The 17,663-nt window shown below is 39.6% G+C and overlaps 1 protein-coding gene and 1 non-coding gene across 4 annotated transcripts in view; one reads left to right on the forward strand and one right to left on the reverse strand.

Moving 5' to 3' along the window:
- Positions 1-17,663, reverse strand: part of ANO4 (anoctamin 4) — a 401,034-nt gene that overhangs the window by 70,797 nt on the left and 312,574 nt on the right. For all 3 annotated transcript variants that reach the window (XM_066356852.1, XM_066356843.1, XM_066356858.1), the window contains 4 exons: positions 14,679-14,734; positions 9,023-9,144; positions 5,643-5,777; positions 4,465-4,561 (listed from right to left, as the gene is read on the reverse strand). In XM_066356852.1, the coding sequence (XP_066212949.1) occupies positions 4,465-4,561; positions 5,643-5,777; positions 9,023-9,144; positions 14,679-14,734 (410 nt within the window). The remainder of the gene's footprint in view (positions 1-4,464; positions 4,562-5,642; positions 5,778-9,022; positions 9,145-14,678; positions 14,735-17,663) is intronic.
- On the forward strand, positions 11,309-11,384 carry TRNAM-CAU (transfer RNA methionine (anticodon CAU)). The gene has a single exon. It is a non-coding gene; the product is annotated as a tRNA-Met (tRNA).

The raw sequence follows: 17,663 nt of genomic DNA on the forward strand, positions 1-17,663 counted from the left end.
AACTCACTTTTCTCTTTTAAGTCCTATAAAAATAGCTGTGATTATACAATGAATTTTGCCAGATTTCTTTGGAAGATATTCTTTTTGGGTCATAATCAAGAAGGGAATTCCTCTAACGGAGAAGTAGTTTGAATATGGAAGAGAGAATTGTTTCCCTGTATGTGGGTATCAGCCAGTTGAACATTGATCAGCAGCCCCAACAGTGCCACTAAGAACTTTCTTTTCTGCGCTATAAGAACTGTAAGATGTGTACATATGTATATGAATATATTTAAGACCAGGTAGGTATTATTGTTACTGTTTTAAAGGTTTCTAATTTCCCAAGCACTGTTTTTAATGCCTTATTTATTCACCTTGAAGCTATTGCAATTTCGTTTGTATAGTTTTGAGTAAACGTTTTCTGGACTGCATGATGGGTTTCTGCATAATAAAGAGGAGAGGGCAGACCATTAGGAAAATCCACTTACACCTAAATTAAAACCTTGGGTAATCACTATATTTACCTATTATACGTAAAACAAAGGCAGCTAGCAAATACTTTATTGTTAGAATAATTTATTCTGTCACTCCACAGCAGAGCAAAAATATTCTTGCTGCAAAACTGTCATGTTCATTTCCACCTCCAGGATAAATCACACCAATATCATGCCAAACTCAAATGATGACTGATACACTCATAAAGCATAACATTTTTTTTGGGTGCTTTATAGCTTGCTATAAAGTATACTTTACTGTCCCTTGGAGAATGTGCCAAGCATAAACAGATCTTTGCCTGCTATATCAGAATGTTAAGTATTTCAAAAAATTTCAAAAGTTTATGTTTTCTCTCTCTCACTCTCTCTTTTTGAACATAGGCGAGAAGGCAACATTCCAACATTTAATGTGAGACAAAAGTTGAAAGCTGATTTATTTCATATGCTAGAGGAAGTGTGAAGCGGCACAGTGGGCACTCAGCATCAATCAAGCCCGAGAATTCCAGTGGCTTGAGGCTGGCGTGTGCTCGCCATGAGGGCGTTTACTGGGAGTTGGCAGGAGTTGTAGCCGGCACCATCAGTGTAGATTCTGGAATAGATGTGACTGTCATTACTGTTGGTTGCTTCATCATCTTTCCTTCCCTTTCTAAATCTTTCTCATGCAGGTCACGAGGGGCACATAGCCCAAATAGAACCAATCTGAGTCCTTCCCTGGGACTGGTATGCAAACATTTGGAGAGAGAAAATTTTCTGCTGCAGCGCCAATGTGGGAACAGGTGAACCAGGAGGGGTGGTGCATTACTAAGGATGTCTGGTTCCTACTAAGACGGTAAGGTAGCATCAGCTGATGGCTCCCTCTACCAAAATCAGTCCTAGAGAAGCAACACAGTAGATTCTGGGCACTAACAAAACACAAAAACAAAGACCCTTGAGAAACTCCAGGGGAGATAGAAGGTTGCCTTGAATGAGGTGTGGTATATGTGTTTGTGTGCACGTGTGTTTGCATGTGCATGTATTTGTGTGTGTGTGTGTGTGTGTGTGTGTGTGTGTGTGTGTATGTGTCTGTGATGGTGGGGGTAGTGAGGGTGTATATAGGGAGAGTTAGATAGCAGTCCCCAAGGTTAGAGAAATACCTAAGTTCTATTTCAGCTTCTCCCTCAAGGGTCATTGGACAATAAATTTTCCTTTTCTCAAAAAACCAGCTGCAACAGGCGCAACCACAGGTACTGGTATTTTTGGGGGTCATCTCAGGGACGCTTGGGTCCTGATGGTTGAGCAGATGATGAGAGCAGGGCTGCCTGGACAGTTGCTTCGGGTTCCCTTCCCAGTGCATTCCCTCTCAAACCCGGGGCCGGCAGATCCAGTCAAGGGGGAGCGCCTCCCCCCATTCTCCTCTGTGCTAGGCAAGCTTACAAATGCAATTCCCTGCATCCCAGTCTGACGCCCTAGCCAGTGCGCCACCGCCTGGTCAGTACAAATGCAATTCCTACCAGAAAAGTTCTCTGCAAGAGATGCACATACAAGTGATGACTGGGACACATTGTTCCCTCCTCTCTGAAAACTCACCGATGGACAGCCTAGAACGTGGCCTCTGACCTTTACCGAAAGGGTCGTTACTTCCATGGGGTAGGCGCCCATAGGCCAGAACTATGGAGTATCTAGGGGAGGCAGCTGCCTCCCCCAAATCTGAAACTAGGCAACATATACGTTCTGAAACAGACATTCTATAACAGCAGACAAATTTAAAATAAGCATAAAATAAGCTTAAGGATATCAAGAAAGAAAGATGTAAGCCTGGAGCTACAGCAGTCAGCAGCCACCTTCCCCATCATGTGAAGAGAACCTGTCTGCGGCTTGGTTATGTAGACAGGTGGCAAGAGAGCGCTACCTGGGGGCCTGGAGGACCAGTTCTAGGTCACGAAGTCTTTGGACTCAGATAGTGTGCACTACTCCAGTGTCTTTCCAGGGAACGGAGCCAATAAGTCCCATTCTGCTAAAGTCAGTTAAAGCTGGGTGTGTGGTCCTTGCACATGCAAGGGTTGGAGAGAAAACATTCCTGATCAGCAAAGCAACATTGATTAAATTGGATCTGAGCTTCGATTCGATTCCTAGGTCCTCAGTTCCATGAAATCAATCTGGCATTTCTGATAAATGAAAAGTCTGTACAACTTCAACTCTGTCATTCTGAGGCTTTTTAGCCTTCAGTTTGCTAAGTAGGCAAGACTAAACTTAAAATCCATGAGCTATAAACATCTGTGACTCACTCTGGCACAATGACATGCTCTATAGTCAGATAGCTACTCACTTCTGTGTGATCATGAATGAGTCATTTCTGTCTCTCTCTGTCTCTGAGTAAAATGGGAATGACAATATGAACCTCGAAGTGGCTATAGAATTAGAAAGAATAAATATAGGTTGCCTAGTTATTTTTATAGTTGTAGCCTAGTTATTATTATATAATTACTGTTCTTGATGTTATATTCAGTAGGGTAACTGCCCAAAGAAACCCCTATGAAACATGAGCGCACTAAATATTATGATCCTTTTAAGGAATTATCTCAGACCTCCTAAAGAGAGAACTTCACTCAAGGCATGTTTTTTCACATAAAAAACAAACAAACAATTGCCCCAAACAACTACAACAATAACAACAAACTGGACTTCTGAGATTTCCCAAAAGCAAGATTTTTGTACCTAAATTGTTCAGGCTTAACTCAGGATATATAAACAGAAATTAAATTACTGACAGAACTCTTTTGATCTTCATTAAAACCTTTATTTCCCTAACTGGCTCTGTTACATTTGTCCTCATCCATTCAGGTCAATTAGTATGTTCTCCAAAGCGAGGGAGAGTATTTTGTGCTTTTTTGGTTCTTGCTGCACATAGCAAGAGCCCAAATCTTTTTAAAATCACAGCTGGCTGCTGTGGTTTTAAGCTCCGCACAGTCTGGCCACCTGCAGGGCTAAAGACATCATGAGTGGGCGGGCTCCTGGGCTGCCTATCAAATGTTCTCTCATGCATAAGGAATAAACTCTGCAGTGCCAACAGTATAATCAGATAGATCCAAGTTGCAGTGATTGCAGAGGTTCACTAAAATCTGCCAACCCCTTTTCTATCTGGAATCTGGGTAAGTTGATGGGCAGTGGGGTTTGGAAAAGGCTTCACCAGCCCATACTTCAGCTATGATGGTGCATTTAGTGATTCTGCTCCTAAGTAAAGCACCACAGGAATTTGATTACTACAGCTAAGATTTTACTAAAGGAAGGTGTAACGTGAGAAAGGGAGATGCAATAACCCGTTCTAGACACAATGATGCTGTTTCTTTGTTTTAAAAACACTTTCACATGTACTATTTTCTTTGGTCCCCATGACCAAAGAAAGGCAGATAGAGCAGGTGTGCGTTTCAGGGGTAAGAAGGCTCAGCCTCAAAGAGGCTATACCTGTTCCTGTGCAAGGTGAAGGAGGTAAAAATAGCTGACCTTGCTTTGACTCTTAAGTCTTTTTGACAGTAATGATGGTGAAGAGAAGAAAACTGATGGTGGGTCCCATTTACTGATATATTAATCACCATTTGCCAAGCACTTTGCTCAGTACACATTTTATCTCATTTCTTATAACAATTGTGTGAGAAAGGTTACCATAGTCTCCATTTTACAAGATAAGAAAACTGAGGCTCAGAGAGGTTAAATAACCTATTCCTTGATTGACAAGAGCAGAGTCAAGCTGTGAGCCTTTCTGTGACTCTCCCAACTGTGAGTTTTACACTCTGTGTGCTGCAGCTTCTTGTGATTACAGCCAATGCATTCAATATACACATACAGTAAGAAGACATTTGAATCAGAATTCTGGACAATGGAGGTAAGTCTATCTTACAACATAAGCTTGAGAATCAAAGACAAGAAATGACAGAGAGAATATAATTAGCCTCTGGTCTTCAGAAAAGTATGTATAAAATTCAATCCACCTAAAATGCTGCATATTTGGAATTACCTTGGCATAGACACAGCTGTCTGACAGCCTCATGAATGGACAGTATTTATCGCACACAGGGCACATGATGATGTCTGTAGCTTGGCAGACTTCTTTACTGGAAAAGAGAACAGGAAAGGACTGCTTTTTGATGACATAAGAGCATTCCCCGCCCCCCCAATTTCATGAGAATATTTAACCAGTGAATAAGATCTAGTAGATTACCTTAGCCTTATCTGTTATTAAAATAAACAAGTTCTGGTACAATTTAATAATTTGATAAAACTATTTATTTATGAGACTGTTTCTTGGCTTTACATATTAATAAGTTAAACTTAGAGAAATACACGAAGCAAAACATTTGTTGCCAAACTCCAAAATACACAGAACTCATTGACAACATTGCATAAGGTTGAAGCAATTTTACAGTGAATTATAGGGAGAATGAAATGTCAAAAAGCATCTGCCTTGATTTCTATGTGCATAAGTTACAACTACTAATGGAGGAATAAATAAAAATACTAGGGAGTAGTTCTGGGAGAAAGCTACACCTCGTTAACCAGTTCTCCAGAAAGTGAAATATGCTTGTAGGCAGGACGGTCAATCAATCACTTTTACTTTTGTGATCACTTCTAAAACGCACATTTATTATCAAGGAGCACTGTCTGGCCTTTGCAATAAGACCTCTATGAATACCGTAAACACTGTTTTGGTGAAAGAGTCAAGATAACAATCACCAAAACTGATCCTTTGGAAGCCCTACCATATGGGTGAGATGTCTTTCTGGTTTAGGCTTAAAGAGTCCTTATGAAAACAAAGAATTTGTACAAAATGATTGTTAAGCCAGCATTTTGCAGTCCTAGCAGAAAGAGAAAAGTGAAAAAGTCAGACAGAACAAATTTTAGCCTGTGAATAAAAGTGATTTGTTCTGAGCACGTATCATCGCTTATATGCCCAGAAATGCAAATTTTGCTTCCTTGATAGCTGAAGACCATGGCAGCAAGGGCCCTAGATGCAGAGACTTAGTAAATGAAGCCTTTTTAATTTTTCCAGAACAGATTGAGAAGGAAGTTAAAAGAAAAGTTGTCCCACTTATCTTTTATGAATAACCTTATCTGTCTGTGAACACCTCCCACCCTGTAGCACAAACAACCCTCTGTAAATATAAACACAGGTGGGCTCAGCCAAGTGCCCCATACCTGACTTGGCAGTGATCCAGAGTAATGACTCCGTACAGAAAGACGAACAGTCCGATGAAGGCGGCTGGGAAGAGCATGCCGGTGTACCAGCCCAACCAGGCAAAATACAACCCGATCTTCTCGCCAAAGTACCGCCTGTTTAAGACACAACAGCCTTCCAAGTCAGAGTGAAGTGTTTACAGTTAAGCATTATAACACCTTGCTCAGTCTTTTACTTTGTAGTGGCCTAGCACAAAAACATGTGGCCAACGTAAGCCAAGAGAATGGAACATTTGACCGAATCTAGGCTCTGGGCTTAAGTATCTTCTCCTACTACTCTATATCAGAAATAGAATGAACATTTTTTTAAAAAATAAGCACAGTCTTGCTCTGAGAAAATAGAATCAACCCAAGCCCATTCAGGAAAATATAACATTGTTATTAACATCAAACCAGAATTTGAAGAGCTGGTGCCAACACCTCATCTTCACCATTTCTGAGTGTATGCTTATTTGTAATGTACATATCATCATTAGATAGTTCTTTAAAAAATAGGAGACCAAGTAATTGTAAAAGACTTTGAATATCCCTTTCAGTATTTTGTAGCTTTACCAGACATTTACAATGCTGGAATCACAAGATACTAGAAAGAGGGAAAAAAAAAACCCAAAACTCGAATCACTGAGATTCAAAATGAATAGATACTCAGAGCAACTTTCCCTTTTAAGTGATGACTTTTACCAGGCTTCCGTATCTACCTCTATAAATACTTTTCTGAGTCTACCCAGCCTGCCTAGTGCCCTGTGGTCTGTGAAGTTTGAAAGTGTCCAGAATAATCCTCCGTCTTTTATTTCTTAAATTAAGCATCATTAATATGATCAACTTGTGTTAGAATAAAAACCAAATTGTGTTTTCTATGCTTTTCAATTACTAAATTTCATGACTTAGAAGGTCATTATTTCTTAGCCCAATATAAGACTATTCTAATAATTTTTTTCATTCTCATTCTAAACAAGTGTTGTTGACCATCTTTTTCTAAATATTGACTACTGCTTTCTGCTTAGAATGTCCACGGCCCCTAAGCGCCTGGGATTATCTATTTACCCCACATTCCATGGTGTCCCAGTAGAAACATGTTACTCCCAGAAGACTTTTCCAATATGCCTTTATGTACACATATATTTATTTATTTACCTGACAAATAAAAAATACCTACTATGTACCAAATACTGTGCTAGGTGCTGAGAATACCTCATTGGTGAGAAAAACAAGCTTGGTCCCTGCTCCTGGGAAGCTTGCAAAGTCATGGAGGAGACTCATATAGGTCATTTAAAGAAATAAGTTTATAATTACAAAACTGAGAAAAGAACTAAAAAGGAGAGGAATAAAATTCTATCAGCATATATATATATATAACTAGGCCATTTGACCACCCTCGTCAGGGAAGACTTCTTTGAGGTGAGTGTTGTGCTGATGAGTGCAAGTTAGCTAGGTGGGGTTGGTGATAAGATAGAGTTTCCAGCAGAGGAAACAGTATGTACACCGATCCTGTGGTAGGAGAACGTGAAATAGGGTGCTGTGACTGGAACACTAAGAACAAGAGGTGGGCGTGAGGTAGGTAGGGGCTGAGCCTCAATGAGTCTTGCAGAAGAACATGCTAAATGCATTGATCTTTCTCCTAAGAGAAACGGAAAGTCATGAGAGAGTTTTAACAATCAAGGGACATAATCAGATTCATATTCCGAAAAGATCACTCTGTCTGCAGGGAAGGGTACGGTTTGGGAGGGGCCAGAGTGGGTAAGGGAGACCACGTAGGAACCAGCAGCCTCGGTTACAGGGGAAGGAAGCAGCATGGCGGGGGAGATGGGGGTGTGGCCAGATTTGAGTAATATGGAGGAAGCAACATCTGCAGGACAAGAACTGCTTTAGCGATGAGATTCCCAGGGTGCTCCACATCCTGACTCGACTCAAATCTTGCATGTTCTTTTCAGCTCCCTTTCCTTTGGCCAATACCAAGCCTACTGCCCTTCCAGGGCTCAGCTCTGTACATAGGGCCGTCCACAGGCGCTGACCCATATCCATTCTCTCCATCTTACTAAATTAGTGTAAAACTTATTATCTCCACTAGATGTTTTACCTAGTTGTGCACAGTCTTGTATTGTTCTATAGTGGTCCCAATTATGCAGGACCTGTTTACCTGAAGGAAACTGACAGTTTCTCAAAGCCAGAGACTGTGGCTCCTTGTGTGTCCTGGCCACTAGTACTTAGCAGCGTACTAGAAACACAGTGGGCAGTTAATTCATGCTCACTGGCAAAGTCTTAATCAAAATGCTGTCGCGAGCAAGATAATGTTTTGCCGGCAGCAACTTTCTGTAATTTTTGATCGATGTAATCCTGTGATACAAAACTGAGGCTAGGAAGAGAATTTGCTTCTATCCCCCCCCTCACTTTTTTTTGTAATCATGTATTGAAAGTGGTCAAAGGAAAATGATCTCATCTCAGAAAATATTTTCCACACACACACAAATCATCTGGATTATCTATCTTTACCAACGAAAGAGTGGGACACAATTCATCAATGTCCTTGAGTCAAAAGGAGTAAAAACTGGTAACAAGGACTCTGGCAGGAAGAACGACAACCCAGGGAGACGAAATATAAAGTGGGTTGTCTTATTATGTCATTTTTTTTCTGGACTCATTTATTTGAGGGCCCTCGTAAAAGGGAAACAAATCCAGCTAGTCTAGAAAATGAGACGTGACTTTCTCTTTAAGAAATCTATGAGGTGTGAATTGTTACTCAGTCTTCATACTCAGCCTCTAAGTAAATAATGGGATTTCAGAGTATACAACTGGCATGGTAGAAAGTTGGGCATTATACAGACACTTAAAAAATACATTTTCACTGCACAATCGTCACTGGTTAAAAGTTGATATAGTCTTTTGACCTGCAGTATTAAAGCAATCTTTCAAGGTTATTAGGTTTAAATGAAAATGAAAATAAACCTGAAATGTATCAGAATAACAGCAATTCCTATTTCTTACATCGCAGTAACTAATATTCCATTTGTCACTAATATATGGAAGTGGTGTCACCTCTCTACAATTATTACTGATAATTTGTCAGTAAGTCACACGGGTGACCTGTTCCTCATGGAGTCTTCTGGAAGATCTGGCTGACCTCCCAGGTCCCTCCCTGAGGCCTTTGTGGAGGAAACGCATCCTCATCAGAGAGAGGTCTGGTTTACCAAGAATGACTGCTGTTCTCTGAGAGCTGCCCTCTTGGGAAGAAGCCAGATTTAAGTGAGAGTTGTGCATCTCAGACTATTTTTTCTGGTCCCAGCAGACAGTCTGCCCTCATCATTCTGTGCAAGCTTTCCAGGTGCAGCGGGTTAGAAACTCACCTGACGAGATCCAGAGGCTGGTACTTATACCACACGCCCCAGGAGGCCCAGCACTCATATAGCAGGTGGCGGTGGTTTTCTGCTCCATGGGTTCTGATGGGGTTTTTACTTCGGTAACTTCCCTGGGATAAAAACACCACTGCTGGTGAGGCAATACCCACAAAGGCCATAGGGAATGTTAATAGTAATACTAGTTTCTTAAGGCAGGAGCAGCAATAGAAGTCACATGAGAAAAAGTGTATCTGTATTATTGAAGGGAACGAAGTAGTTTCATTAGTTATTCTGGAAATTACCTTGTTGATAATCGTGCTGTAGTAAGAAGCACATGCTTGTTAGACTTGGGCAGGGTTGAGCGAGTTCACGTTCTGTTCCACTTTTTAGCTAAGGGACTGTAAACTCACTGAGCCTTGGAGTCCTAGTTCATAATGGAACTACTAATATCTGTCTCGTTAGGTTTCTTCTGTGGTTTCAATGAATAATGAGTCTTGCTCAGAGGCCATTCTCAAGACTTATTAGCTCTCTTTCCCACTTGTGTCAAGAGTACTTGGGGAATAGTCATCACTGTAACCTTGTCACATGGCCTTATTTATAAGAAAACGCTAGAATGTAAGAGCTGGAAGTCACCTCAAAATTAGAAAAAAATCTAAACTAATTTGACCTTCTCCTTGAACAAATGAGACCAAGGGCCAGAGCGGTGGGGTTTTGTGAGTTCAATTAATGGCAATGCTAGTTTTACAAACACAAAAGGTACTTCCTGGAGCTGAGTAATTATTGGGAAGTCCTTTTAACCTGAGAAGACTGTTTTTAGTGGAAAGTAAACAGGGCAGAGGAATCAGAAACTCAGTTCTAGTGTTGGCTCAACTACCACTCCCTGTGTGACCAGAGGTGGGCTAACCTTTTTCTAAACCTCTAAATTTCTTTAAATTTTTAACATGAAACAAGGGCAACAATATCTTCCCTTCTGGCCTTCCAGCCTCTGAAGGTTGTTATGAGGTTAAATAATATAGTTAAGTTAAACTGAGGGTAAAAAGTCAAATGAACAATTATGTTACTGCAGTTGCTATGATTAGTTTGGATGTCCTCTTATAAAGTACAGGGCTTTACTGAGATATAAAAATCATAGGAAAGGCCTAGGGTTACTCTGTGAGGTTTCATACCTACATCTTCTCAGACATCTGCCTGCCCACCACCGCTCACTGGCACAGGCACGTCTGCCCACCTACCAGTGTTCAGACGCCGCCCTCTGCACAGCATGAGCTGAGCAGTGGGAAGATACGGGACTCACTGAAACTCTGTTTTGGCAATATCAGCTAATAACTACAGGGAGCCACATGATGGTTTTTTTTTTTGAGGGGGGTGGTGGAATCTTTCTTTAGAGTTCAGAAACACTTGTGTGTGGTTCTAGAAAACCTTTGTGTCAAAAGGGTGGCTGCTGCGATACCAAAAAGATCACTCCAAAAATGGTCTATGGCAGACTGTAAAAAGGATCCCAGACCAAAGTTCTGCTAATGAATGAGGTTTTAAACATTCTATTTTCTTTTTTTTTTAAACTCAGTTTTTTAAAAATTTTTATTTATTTATTCCTTTTAGAGAGGAGAGGGAGAGACAGAGAGAGAGAGAGAGAGAGAGAGAGAGAGAGAGAGAGGAGAGACAGAGAGAGAGAAGAGGGAGGAGTTGGAAGCATCAACTCCCATATGTGCCTTGACCAGGCAAGCCCAGGGTTTCGAACCGGTGACCTCAGCATTTCCAGGTCGACGTTTTATCCACTGTGCCACCACAGGTCAGGCCTTAAACATTCTAAATCACAGTTTACATCCCCATGGTGCTCCACATCAAAGGAAGAAACGATGTTAGCCAAGTGAAAAGACCTGCCATTTGGGGACAGTTGGACTTGTCCTCTAAAGTTTGTTGACACACTGTTTACACTGTTTCTGATAGAACACTGCTCTAAAAACTACTCTCACAGGAGTTCCCCCCCAGCCAGTTTGTGATGTTCTAGAGGGCACGAACCGTGATATTTCTTTTTGTATTCTCTATGTCATACAGTGACCTGTATGGAGTAGGGGCATGATACTATGAAAAAGACAATAATCTCTCACCAATTATGAAAAGTCATCATGTAAAGAGAATCCTGGGTGAAATAACCCAAGAGCTAATGGGGAAAGAGAGTTAAGGGTAATCACAGTTACATTTACGGAAGTCCTAATGTGTGACAAAGAGTGTGTAGTAAATTAGTAAGAAAATAAAAAAGGAAAAATGATATATGTGTTTTTAAAAATTAGAATAGCCCTGGGCGGTTTGCTCAGTGGTAGAGCATTGGCCCCATGTGTGAATGTCCTGGGTTCGATTCCCAGTCAGGGCACAAAGGAGAAGTGCCCATCTGCTTCTCCACTTCTCCCCATCTTACTTCTCTCTCGTGCTCTCTCTTCTCCTCTCTTCCTGCAGCTATGGCTCGATTAGAGAGAGATAGCCCCAGGCACTGTGAATGGCTACATGGACTCTGCCTTGGGCACTAAAAAATGGCTTTGGTTGCAACAAAGCAAGGGCCTCAGATGGGCAGAGCATTGCCCCTTAGTGGTTTTGCTGGGTGGATCCCAGTCGGGGTGCATGCAGAAATCTGTCTCTGCCTCCCCTCTCAATAAATAAAAATAAATAAATAAATAAATATAAAAAATCAGAATGTATATATCTTTAGAAAGCAATGATAAGTATGCTATTAATTCCCATTTGTCCCCCTTTGGTTACCAGAAACTTTGCAAGATGGCTTCCCCTCCTCTTTAAAAAATACAGTGGTACCTTGAGATACGAGCTGACCAACATACAAATTTTTTAAGATACAAGCTGCGACTGGGTTTGTAGAAATTCTGAGATACCAGTTGTGATTCAGGAAGCTGCCGCTAGTTGGCGCACGAGTCCAGTATCGGCAGCACACCACCACCAGCATCTCGTTCTTTCTCATATGTTACCTGCAGAATCAAGTAGAATCTTGTGCGCTGTACTGGTTCTTGCATCATTTTTGCATTTTTTTTTACTAACTTTTTTTGTGTGCTATCATGGGGCCAAAGAAAGTGAGTGTAAAGGACAGTGGTGAGAAGAAGAAGAGAATAATGTCGATAGAAGTAAAGCAAGAAATAATAGAAAAACATGAGCGTGTTGTACAAGTGATTGAACTGGCAAGGCTGTAAGACCACAATACATCTACAATTTGTACCATCCTTAAACAAAAGGATGCCATCAAAAGCGCAAATCCAGTGAAAGGAACTACAATTCTGTCCCAATTAAGGACAAATATCTATGAAGAAATGTAGAAGCTTCTGCTGGGGTGGGTGAAAGAGAAAGAGCTGGCAGGAGATACAGTGATGGAGACTGTAATATGTGAAAAGGCATGTATTATTTACAGTGTCTTGAAGAAGAAAGAACCATCAACCTCAAAAGAGGCAGAAGAAGATACGTTTAAGGCAAGTCATGGCTGGTTTGAAAATTTCAAGAAGAGATCTGGCATCTACTCAGTGGTGAGGCATGGTGAAGCTGCGAAGTGCTGACGTTAAGGCAGCTGAGGAGTACATCACATGTTTTGCTGTGCTTATTGCAAAGGAAGGCTACATCCCTCAACAAGTGTTCAACTGTGATGAAATCGGATTGTTTTGGAAAAAAATGCCCCAGAGGTCTTTCATCACTGTAGAGGAGAAGAAGCTGTCAGGCCATAAACCCATGAAGGATCATCTGACCGTTGCATTGTGTGCAAATGCTAGCAGTGACTGTAAAGTAAAGCCACTGCTAGTGTATCATTCTGAAAATCCTTGAGCCTTTGAGACTCGCAGGACTCTTAAAGAAAAACTGCAGGTTATGTGGTGCACCAATGCTATGGCATGGTAAACAGCAGTTTTTTATTGAATGGGTAAATCTCGTCTTTGGTCCTGCAGTAAAGAAATATCTTCAAGAAAATAAACTCCCGATGAAAGCATTACTAATCCTTGATAATGCTCCAGCCCACCCACCTGGTCTTCAAGATGACATTCTCGATGTGTTCAAATTCATGAAAGTCCTCTACCTCCCACCCAAGATGACTTCAATCTTGCAACTTATGAATCAGCGGGTCGTTTCCAACTTTAAAAAGCTTTACACAAAGCACTTGTTCCGCCGCTGCTTTGAGGTGACTGAAAATACAAATCTAACCCTGCAAGAGTTTTGGAAAGATCACTACAACATAGTGATATGTTTACGCATTATTGACTTGGCATGGCAAGAGATTACAAGAAGAACCTTGAACTCAGCATGGAAAAAGTTATGGCTTGATGTTGTTGCAGACAGGGACTTCGAAGGATTCGAACCAGAGACGGAGACCGAGACCGAGGTAGAAGCGTTGGAGGAGATTGTGTCTCTCGGAAAGTCGATGGGTCTGGAGGTAGATGAGGGTGATGTAAATGAGCTTGTCAAGAACATGAGGAGGAACTCTCAACTGAGGAGTTGAAGCAGCTACAGATGATGCAACATACGGAGCTTCTGCAAGAGATTAGTAGTGAGGAGGAGGTAGAGTCGGAGGAAGTGATTTCTACAAGTGAAATTAAAGACATGCTGGCAATGTGGAAGAAGCTTTCAAGTTTCACTGAAAAGAAACACCCATAAAAAGTTTCATCTGGTCATGCTTCAGCACTTTTTAATGACACTTGTTTGTCACATTTCCGTAACATTTTAAAAGGCAGGCAAAAGCAAACCTCTTTGAATAGATTTTTATTCAAAAGTCCTGCAAGTGAAAGTGCCGAAAGTGTAGCCAAAAAGGCAAAAGCAGGTGATGATTAAATGAAAAATATGTAATGTTAAGCTTAGGTTAAGGTTAAAGTTAAGAAAGTGAATTTTTTTACAATTAAGTTTTTGTGTTTTCATTTTAAGTAAAGAAAGTGCAGTTTTAGTTTAAAGTAAAGAAAAATGCAGTTTTAGTTTACATTTAGTGTTAAGAAAGTGCAGTTTTAGTTTACATGTCTACAGTGCCTGCATCCCTTCCTCCCTCCCTCCTCCTTTGCCATTCACCTTCGTTAGCCTCACTCGTCTGTCTCTAAGGTTAGAATACAGTACTAAATAACACTTTTTTCTTTTATTTCATGTATTTTGTTATGCATTGGTAAAGTATACATGTGTGTTTCTTAATTAAAAACGTCTTTTTTCATAATTTAGTATGATTTGGGGATGTTTCACAGGACTGGAATGAATTAAATCTATTTTAGTTATTTTAAATGGGAGAAATTTGTTTGATATACGAGTTGACTGACTTAGGAGCTCAGTTATAGAATGAATTAAACTCGTATCTCAAGGTACCACTGTAACTATAAATTCCTTTGTTGCAAAGACTATATGTTTTAGGTGCCTCATACAAATATTCAATGTCTCTTTACTTTTATGATCTGCAGTCCCTCAGCTATTCCTCTGAATTCAAGCTGAGTGACTCCTGATTCAAGTATTCTGGCAATTACAGAAAAAGAACAAATAAACCAACCTGTGCTGTGTCACAAGGCAAGTAGGCCTAATTATCTACTGAGCAAATTACATAAATTTCTTCTGAATAAATGTCATATCAACAAATTCAGTTAATGAGTATCCCCAGAAGCTGGTTTAGAGCCAGAAACGGACGGCGGCTGGAGGAGGAGGCGCGGGACAATACCTCGTGCAGAGGGAAGGCAGCTTCATAGGAGCCATTGGTAAGCAAACGAGTCAGACCTAAAACAACAAGAAGTCCAATTTGAATTAATACTGAGTTTCAACTCTCACAATGTTCAAGATCAATGGAACGGTGGTACCCTTTGGAGAAAACCATTTGGTTTTTCAAAAGTGATGTCAACTCACTTGGTAACACCCACAGTTTAGACAGAGAGTTGCTATCGGCTACGGAACTGGAATTTTCTGACAGAAAACAAGGAAGCCTTGTTTTCACCCAGTCCAGGGCCTTGCTAAGAGGTGGAAATGTGCTGAGAAATGGACAAATTTATCACCTCAAACACATAATTTTCCACCAGGAGCTCTTCTATTTTTATCCAGAAGAGCAACTCTAACTCCTCTACATTAGACTAGTGGTGTGACTTTGGAAAAGTCCTCTTGTCCTCAGACCTCAATTTTCTCATCCATAAAATGGGGAGGGGGTGTTGAATATGTAGAAAAAAGTTTAAAAACAGCTTTATTGAAGTAACTTATACGTAATAAATGGCATATGTTTAAAGGTCCAGTTTGAGAAGGGAGTACACATCTCCATCACGCTAAAAGCTTTGTCACGCTACTTTGTCGTCTCCCACTCCTCCCGAAGCCATCGCCAAGGCAAACACTCATCGGCTTACTGTCGAGTAGCTTGCATTTTCCAGAGTTTTATATAAATATAATCATACAGTACTTCTTCTGCTTAGCATAGTTATTCTGAGATTCATTCATATTGTAGCTCATCTCTTTTCATTGCTGGGTACTATTACATAATCTAAATATCATATTCCTTGTTTATCTAGTCCCCTCATGAGAGACATTTGAGTTATTTCTAATCTTGAGCTATTACAAAAAATGCCAGTCTTTGTGTGGATATCTCCTTTCATTTCTTTTGGGTAAATAGAAGTGGAATGGCTAGATCATACAGTAGATATATGTTTAACTTTTGAGAAAATGTCAAATGTTTTTTGACATGTTTATACAATCTTATACTTCCATCAGCAGTTTATGAAAGTTCAAGTTCCTCCACATCCTTGCCAACACTTGGTATGGTCAGTCTTTAATTTCAGCCATTCTAGTAGGCATGTAGTGGTAGCTGGTGATTTCAGTTTGCATTTTCCTAGTGAATAATGATGGTGAAATCTTCTCTTGTGCTTATTTGCTATCAGTATATCTTCTCTTGTGAAATATCTGTCCAAATCTTATGCCAATTAAATTTTTTATTATCGAGTTTCATAGTCTAGATGTCATTCATTAGACATATGTTTTGAAAAATTTGTTTCCTAGTAAGTGGTTTCTCTTTTCATTCTCTTAAAAATATAGTACAAAAGCAGTTTTAATTTTGTGAAGTCCAATTTACCCATTTTTTTTCTTTTATGAATGTTCTTTTGGTATTATATTTAAGAATTCCCTAACCCAAGGTCACAAAATATTTTTCCTAGAATTTTTTTTAGTTTTAGGTTTTCATTTAGCTCTATGATCCATGTGAGTTAATTTTTGTATATGCATTCAAGTACATTATTTAGGTATGAATTGTTCTAGCGTCATTTGTTGAAGATAATTATCCACTGAACTGCCCTTGAACCTTTGTCAAAAATCAATTGTCCGTATATGTGTGGCTCCACTTCTGAATTCTCTATTTTGTTCCACTTATCTGTCTTCACACTGATACAATGCTCTCCTGATTACTGTAAGTTTGTAATAATTCTTGAAAGCAGGTAACTAATACTTTAACTCTCCATTTTGTGTGGGTTTTATTTTTCAAAGTTATTTTGGGCTCTACTAGGTTCTTTCATTTCCTTTTTAATTTCTCAATCAGTTTGTGAATTCCCCACTTCCCTAACACACACTCTTGGGAGTCTGATTGAGATTGCTTTGGATCTGTGGGTTAAGTTAGGGAGAACTGACATCTTAACAATATTTCTCTCAGCAATGTTTTGTAGTTTTCAGTGTATGTACATGTCTAACATATCTTTTGTCAGTTAAAATTTCATGTTTTTGATGCTATTGTAAATGGCACTGTCTTTATTTAAAATTTCAATCGTGTGTTTATTGTTGCTTTGTAAAATGCAATTGACTTTTGTATATCAATCGTGTTTCTTGCAACAAAGCTAAAATCATTACTTCTAATAGACTTTCAGTGGATTATATTGGAATTTCTATATAGATGATCAAGTCATCTGAGAATAAAGACAGTTCACTTATTTTCCAATTTGGATGTCTCATTTCTTTTCTTGTCTTACTGCAGAGGCTAGTAAAATAATGAGTGCAAGTGCAGACATACTCGAACTGTTCCTTATTTAAGGGGGAAAGCATTCAGTCTTTTACCATTAATTATAATGTTAACTACCAGTATTTCATAGATGCACTTTTTAAGTTGAGAAAGATTCTTCCTATTGTATTTTGCTGAGTTATTTTTTATCAGGAATATTGATTTGAGAGAGAAAGAGAGAGAGAAAGAGGGAGATATCAATTTGTTCATTAGTTGAATTTTGTATGTGTCCTGACTGGTTATCAAACCTGTGACGTAGGTGTATTGGGACAATACTCTAACCAACTGAGCTGCTTGGCCAGAGCATATATGTAGGATTTTGTCAAATTCTTTTTCTGTGTCTGTTGAAATAACCATATGGTTTTCCTTTTTATACTTTGTAAATATGGTAAATTACATCAATTGATTTTCAAATACTAAGCCAGCCTTTCAGTCCTGGATAAACCTTACTTGGCCATGATGTACTATACTTTTTATATATTGTTGGGTTTTATTTGCTACTTATAATGTTTGTATCTATATTCACAGAGGCTATCAATCTGCAATTTTTTTTGTTATTGTCTTTGCCTGGTTTTGGTACCTGGGTAATACCACCTTCATAGAATAAGATGAGAAATAGTCATAACTCCACAATTTTGTGCAAGACTCTTGAAGAACTAGTATTACTTCTTTCTTGAATGCTAATAG

This window comes from Saccopteryx leptura, chromosome 1, assembly GCF_036850995.1.
Source record: "Saccopteryx leptura isolate mSacLep1 chromosome 1, mSacLep1_pri_phased_curated, whole genome shotgun sequence".
Classification (NCBI taxonomy): domain Eukaryota; kingdom Metazoa; phylum Chordata; class Mammalia; order Chiroptera; family Emballonuridae; genus Saccopteryx; species Saccopteryx leptura.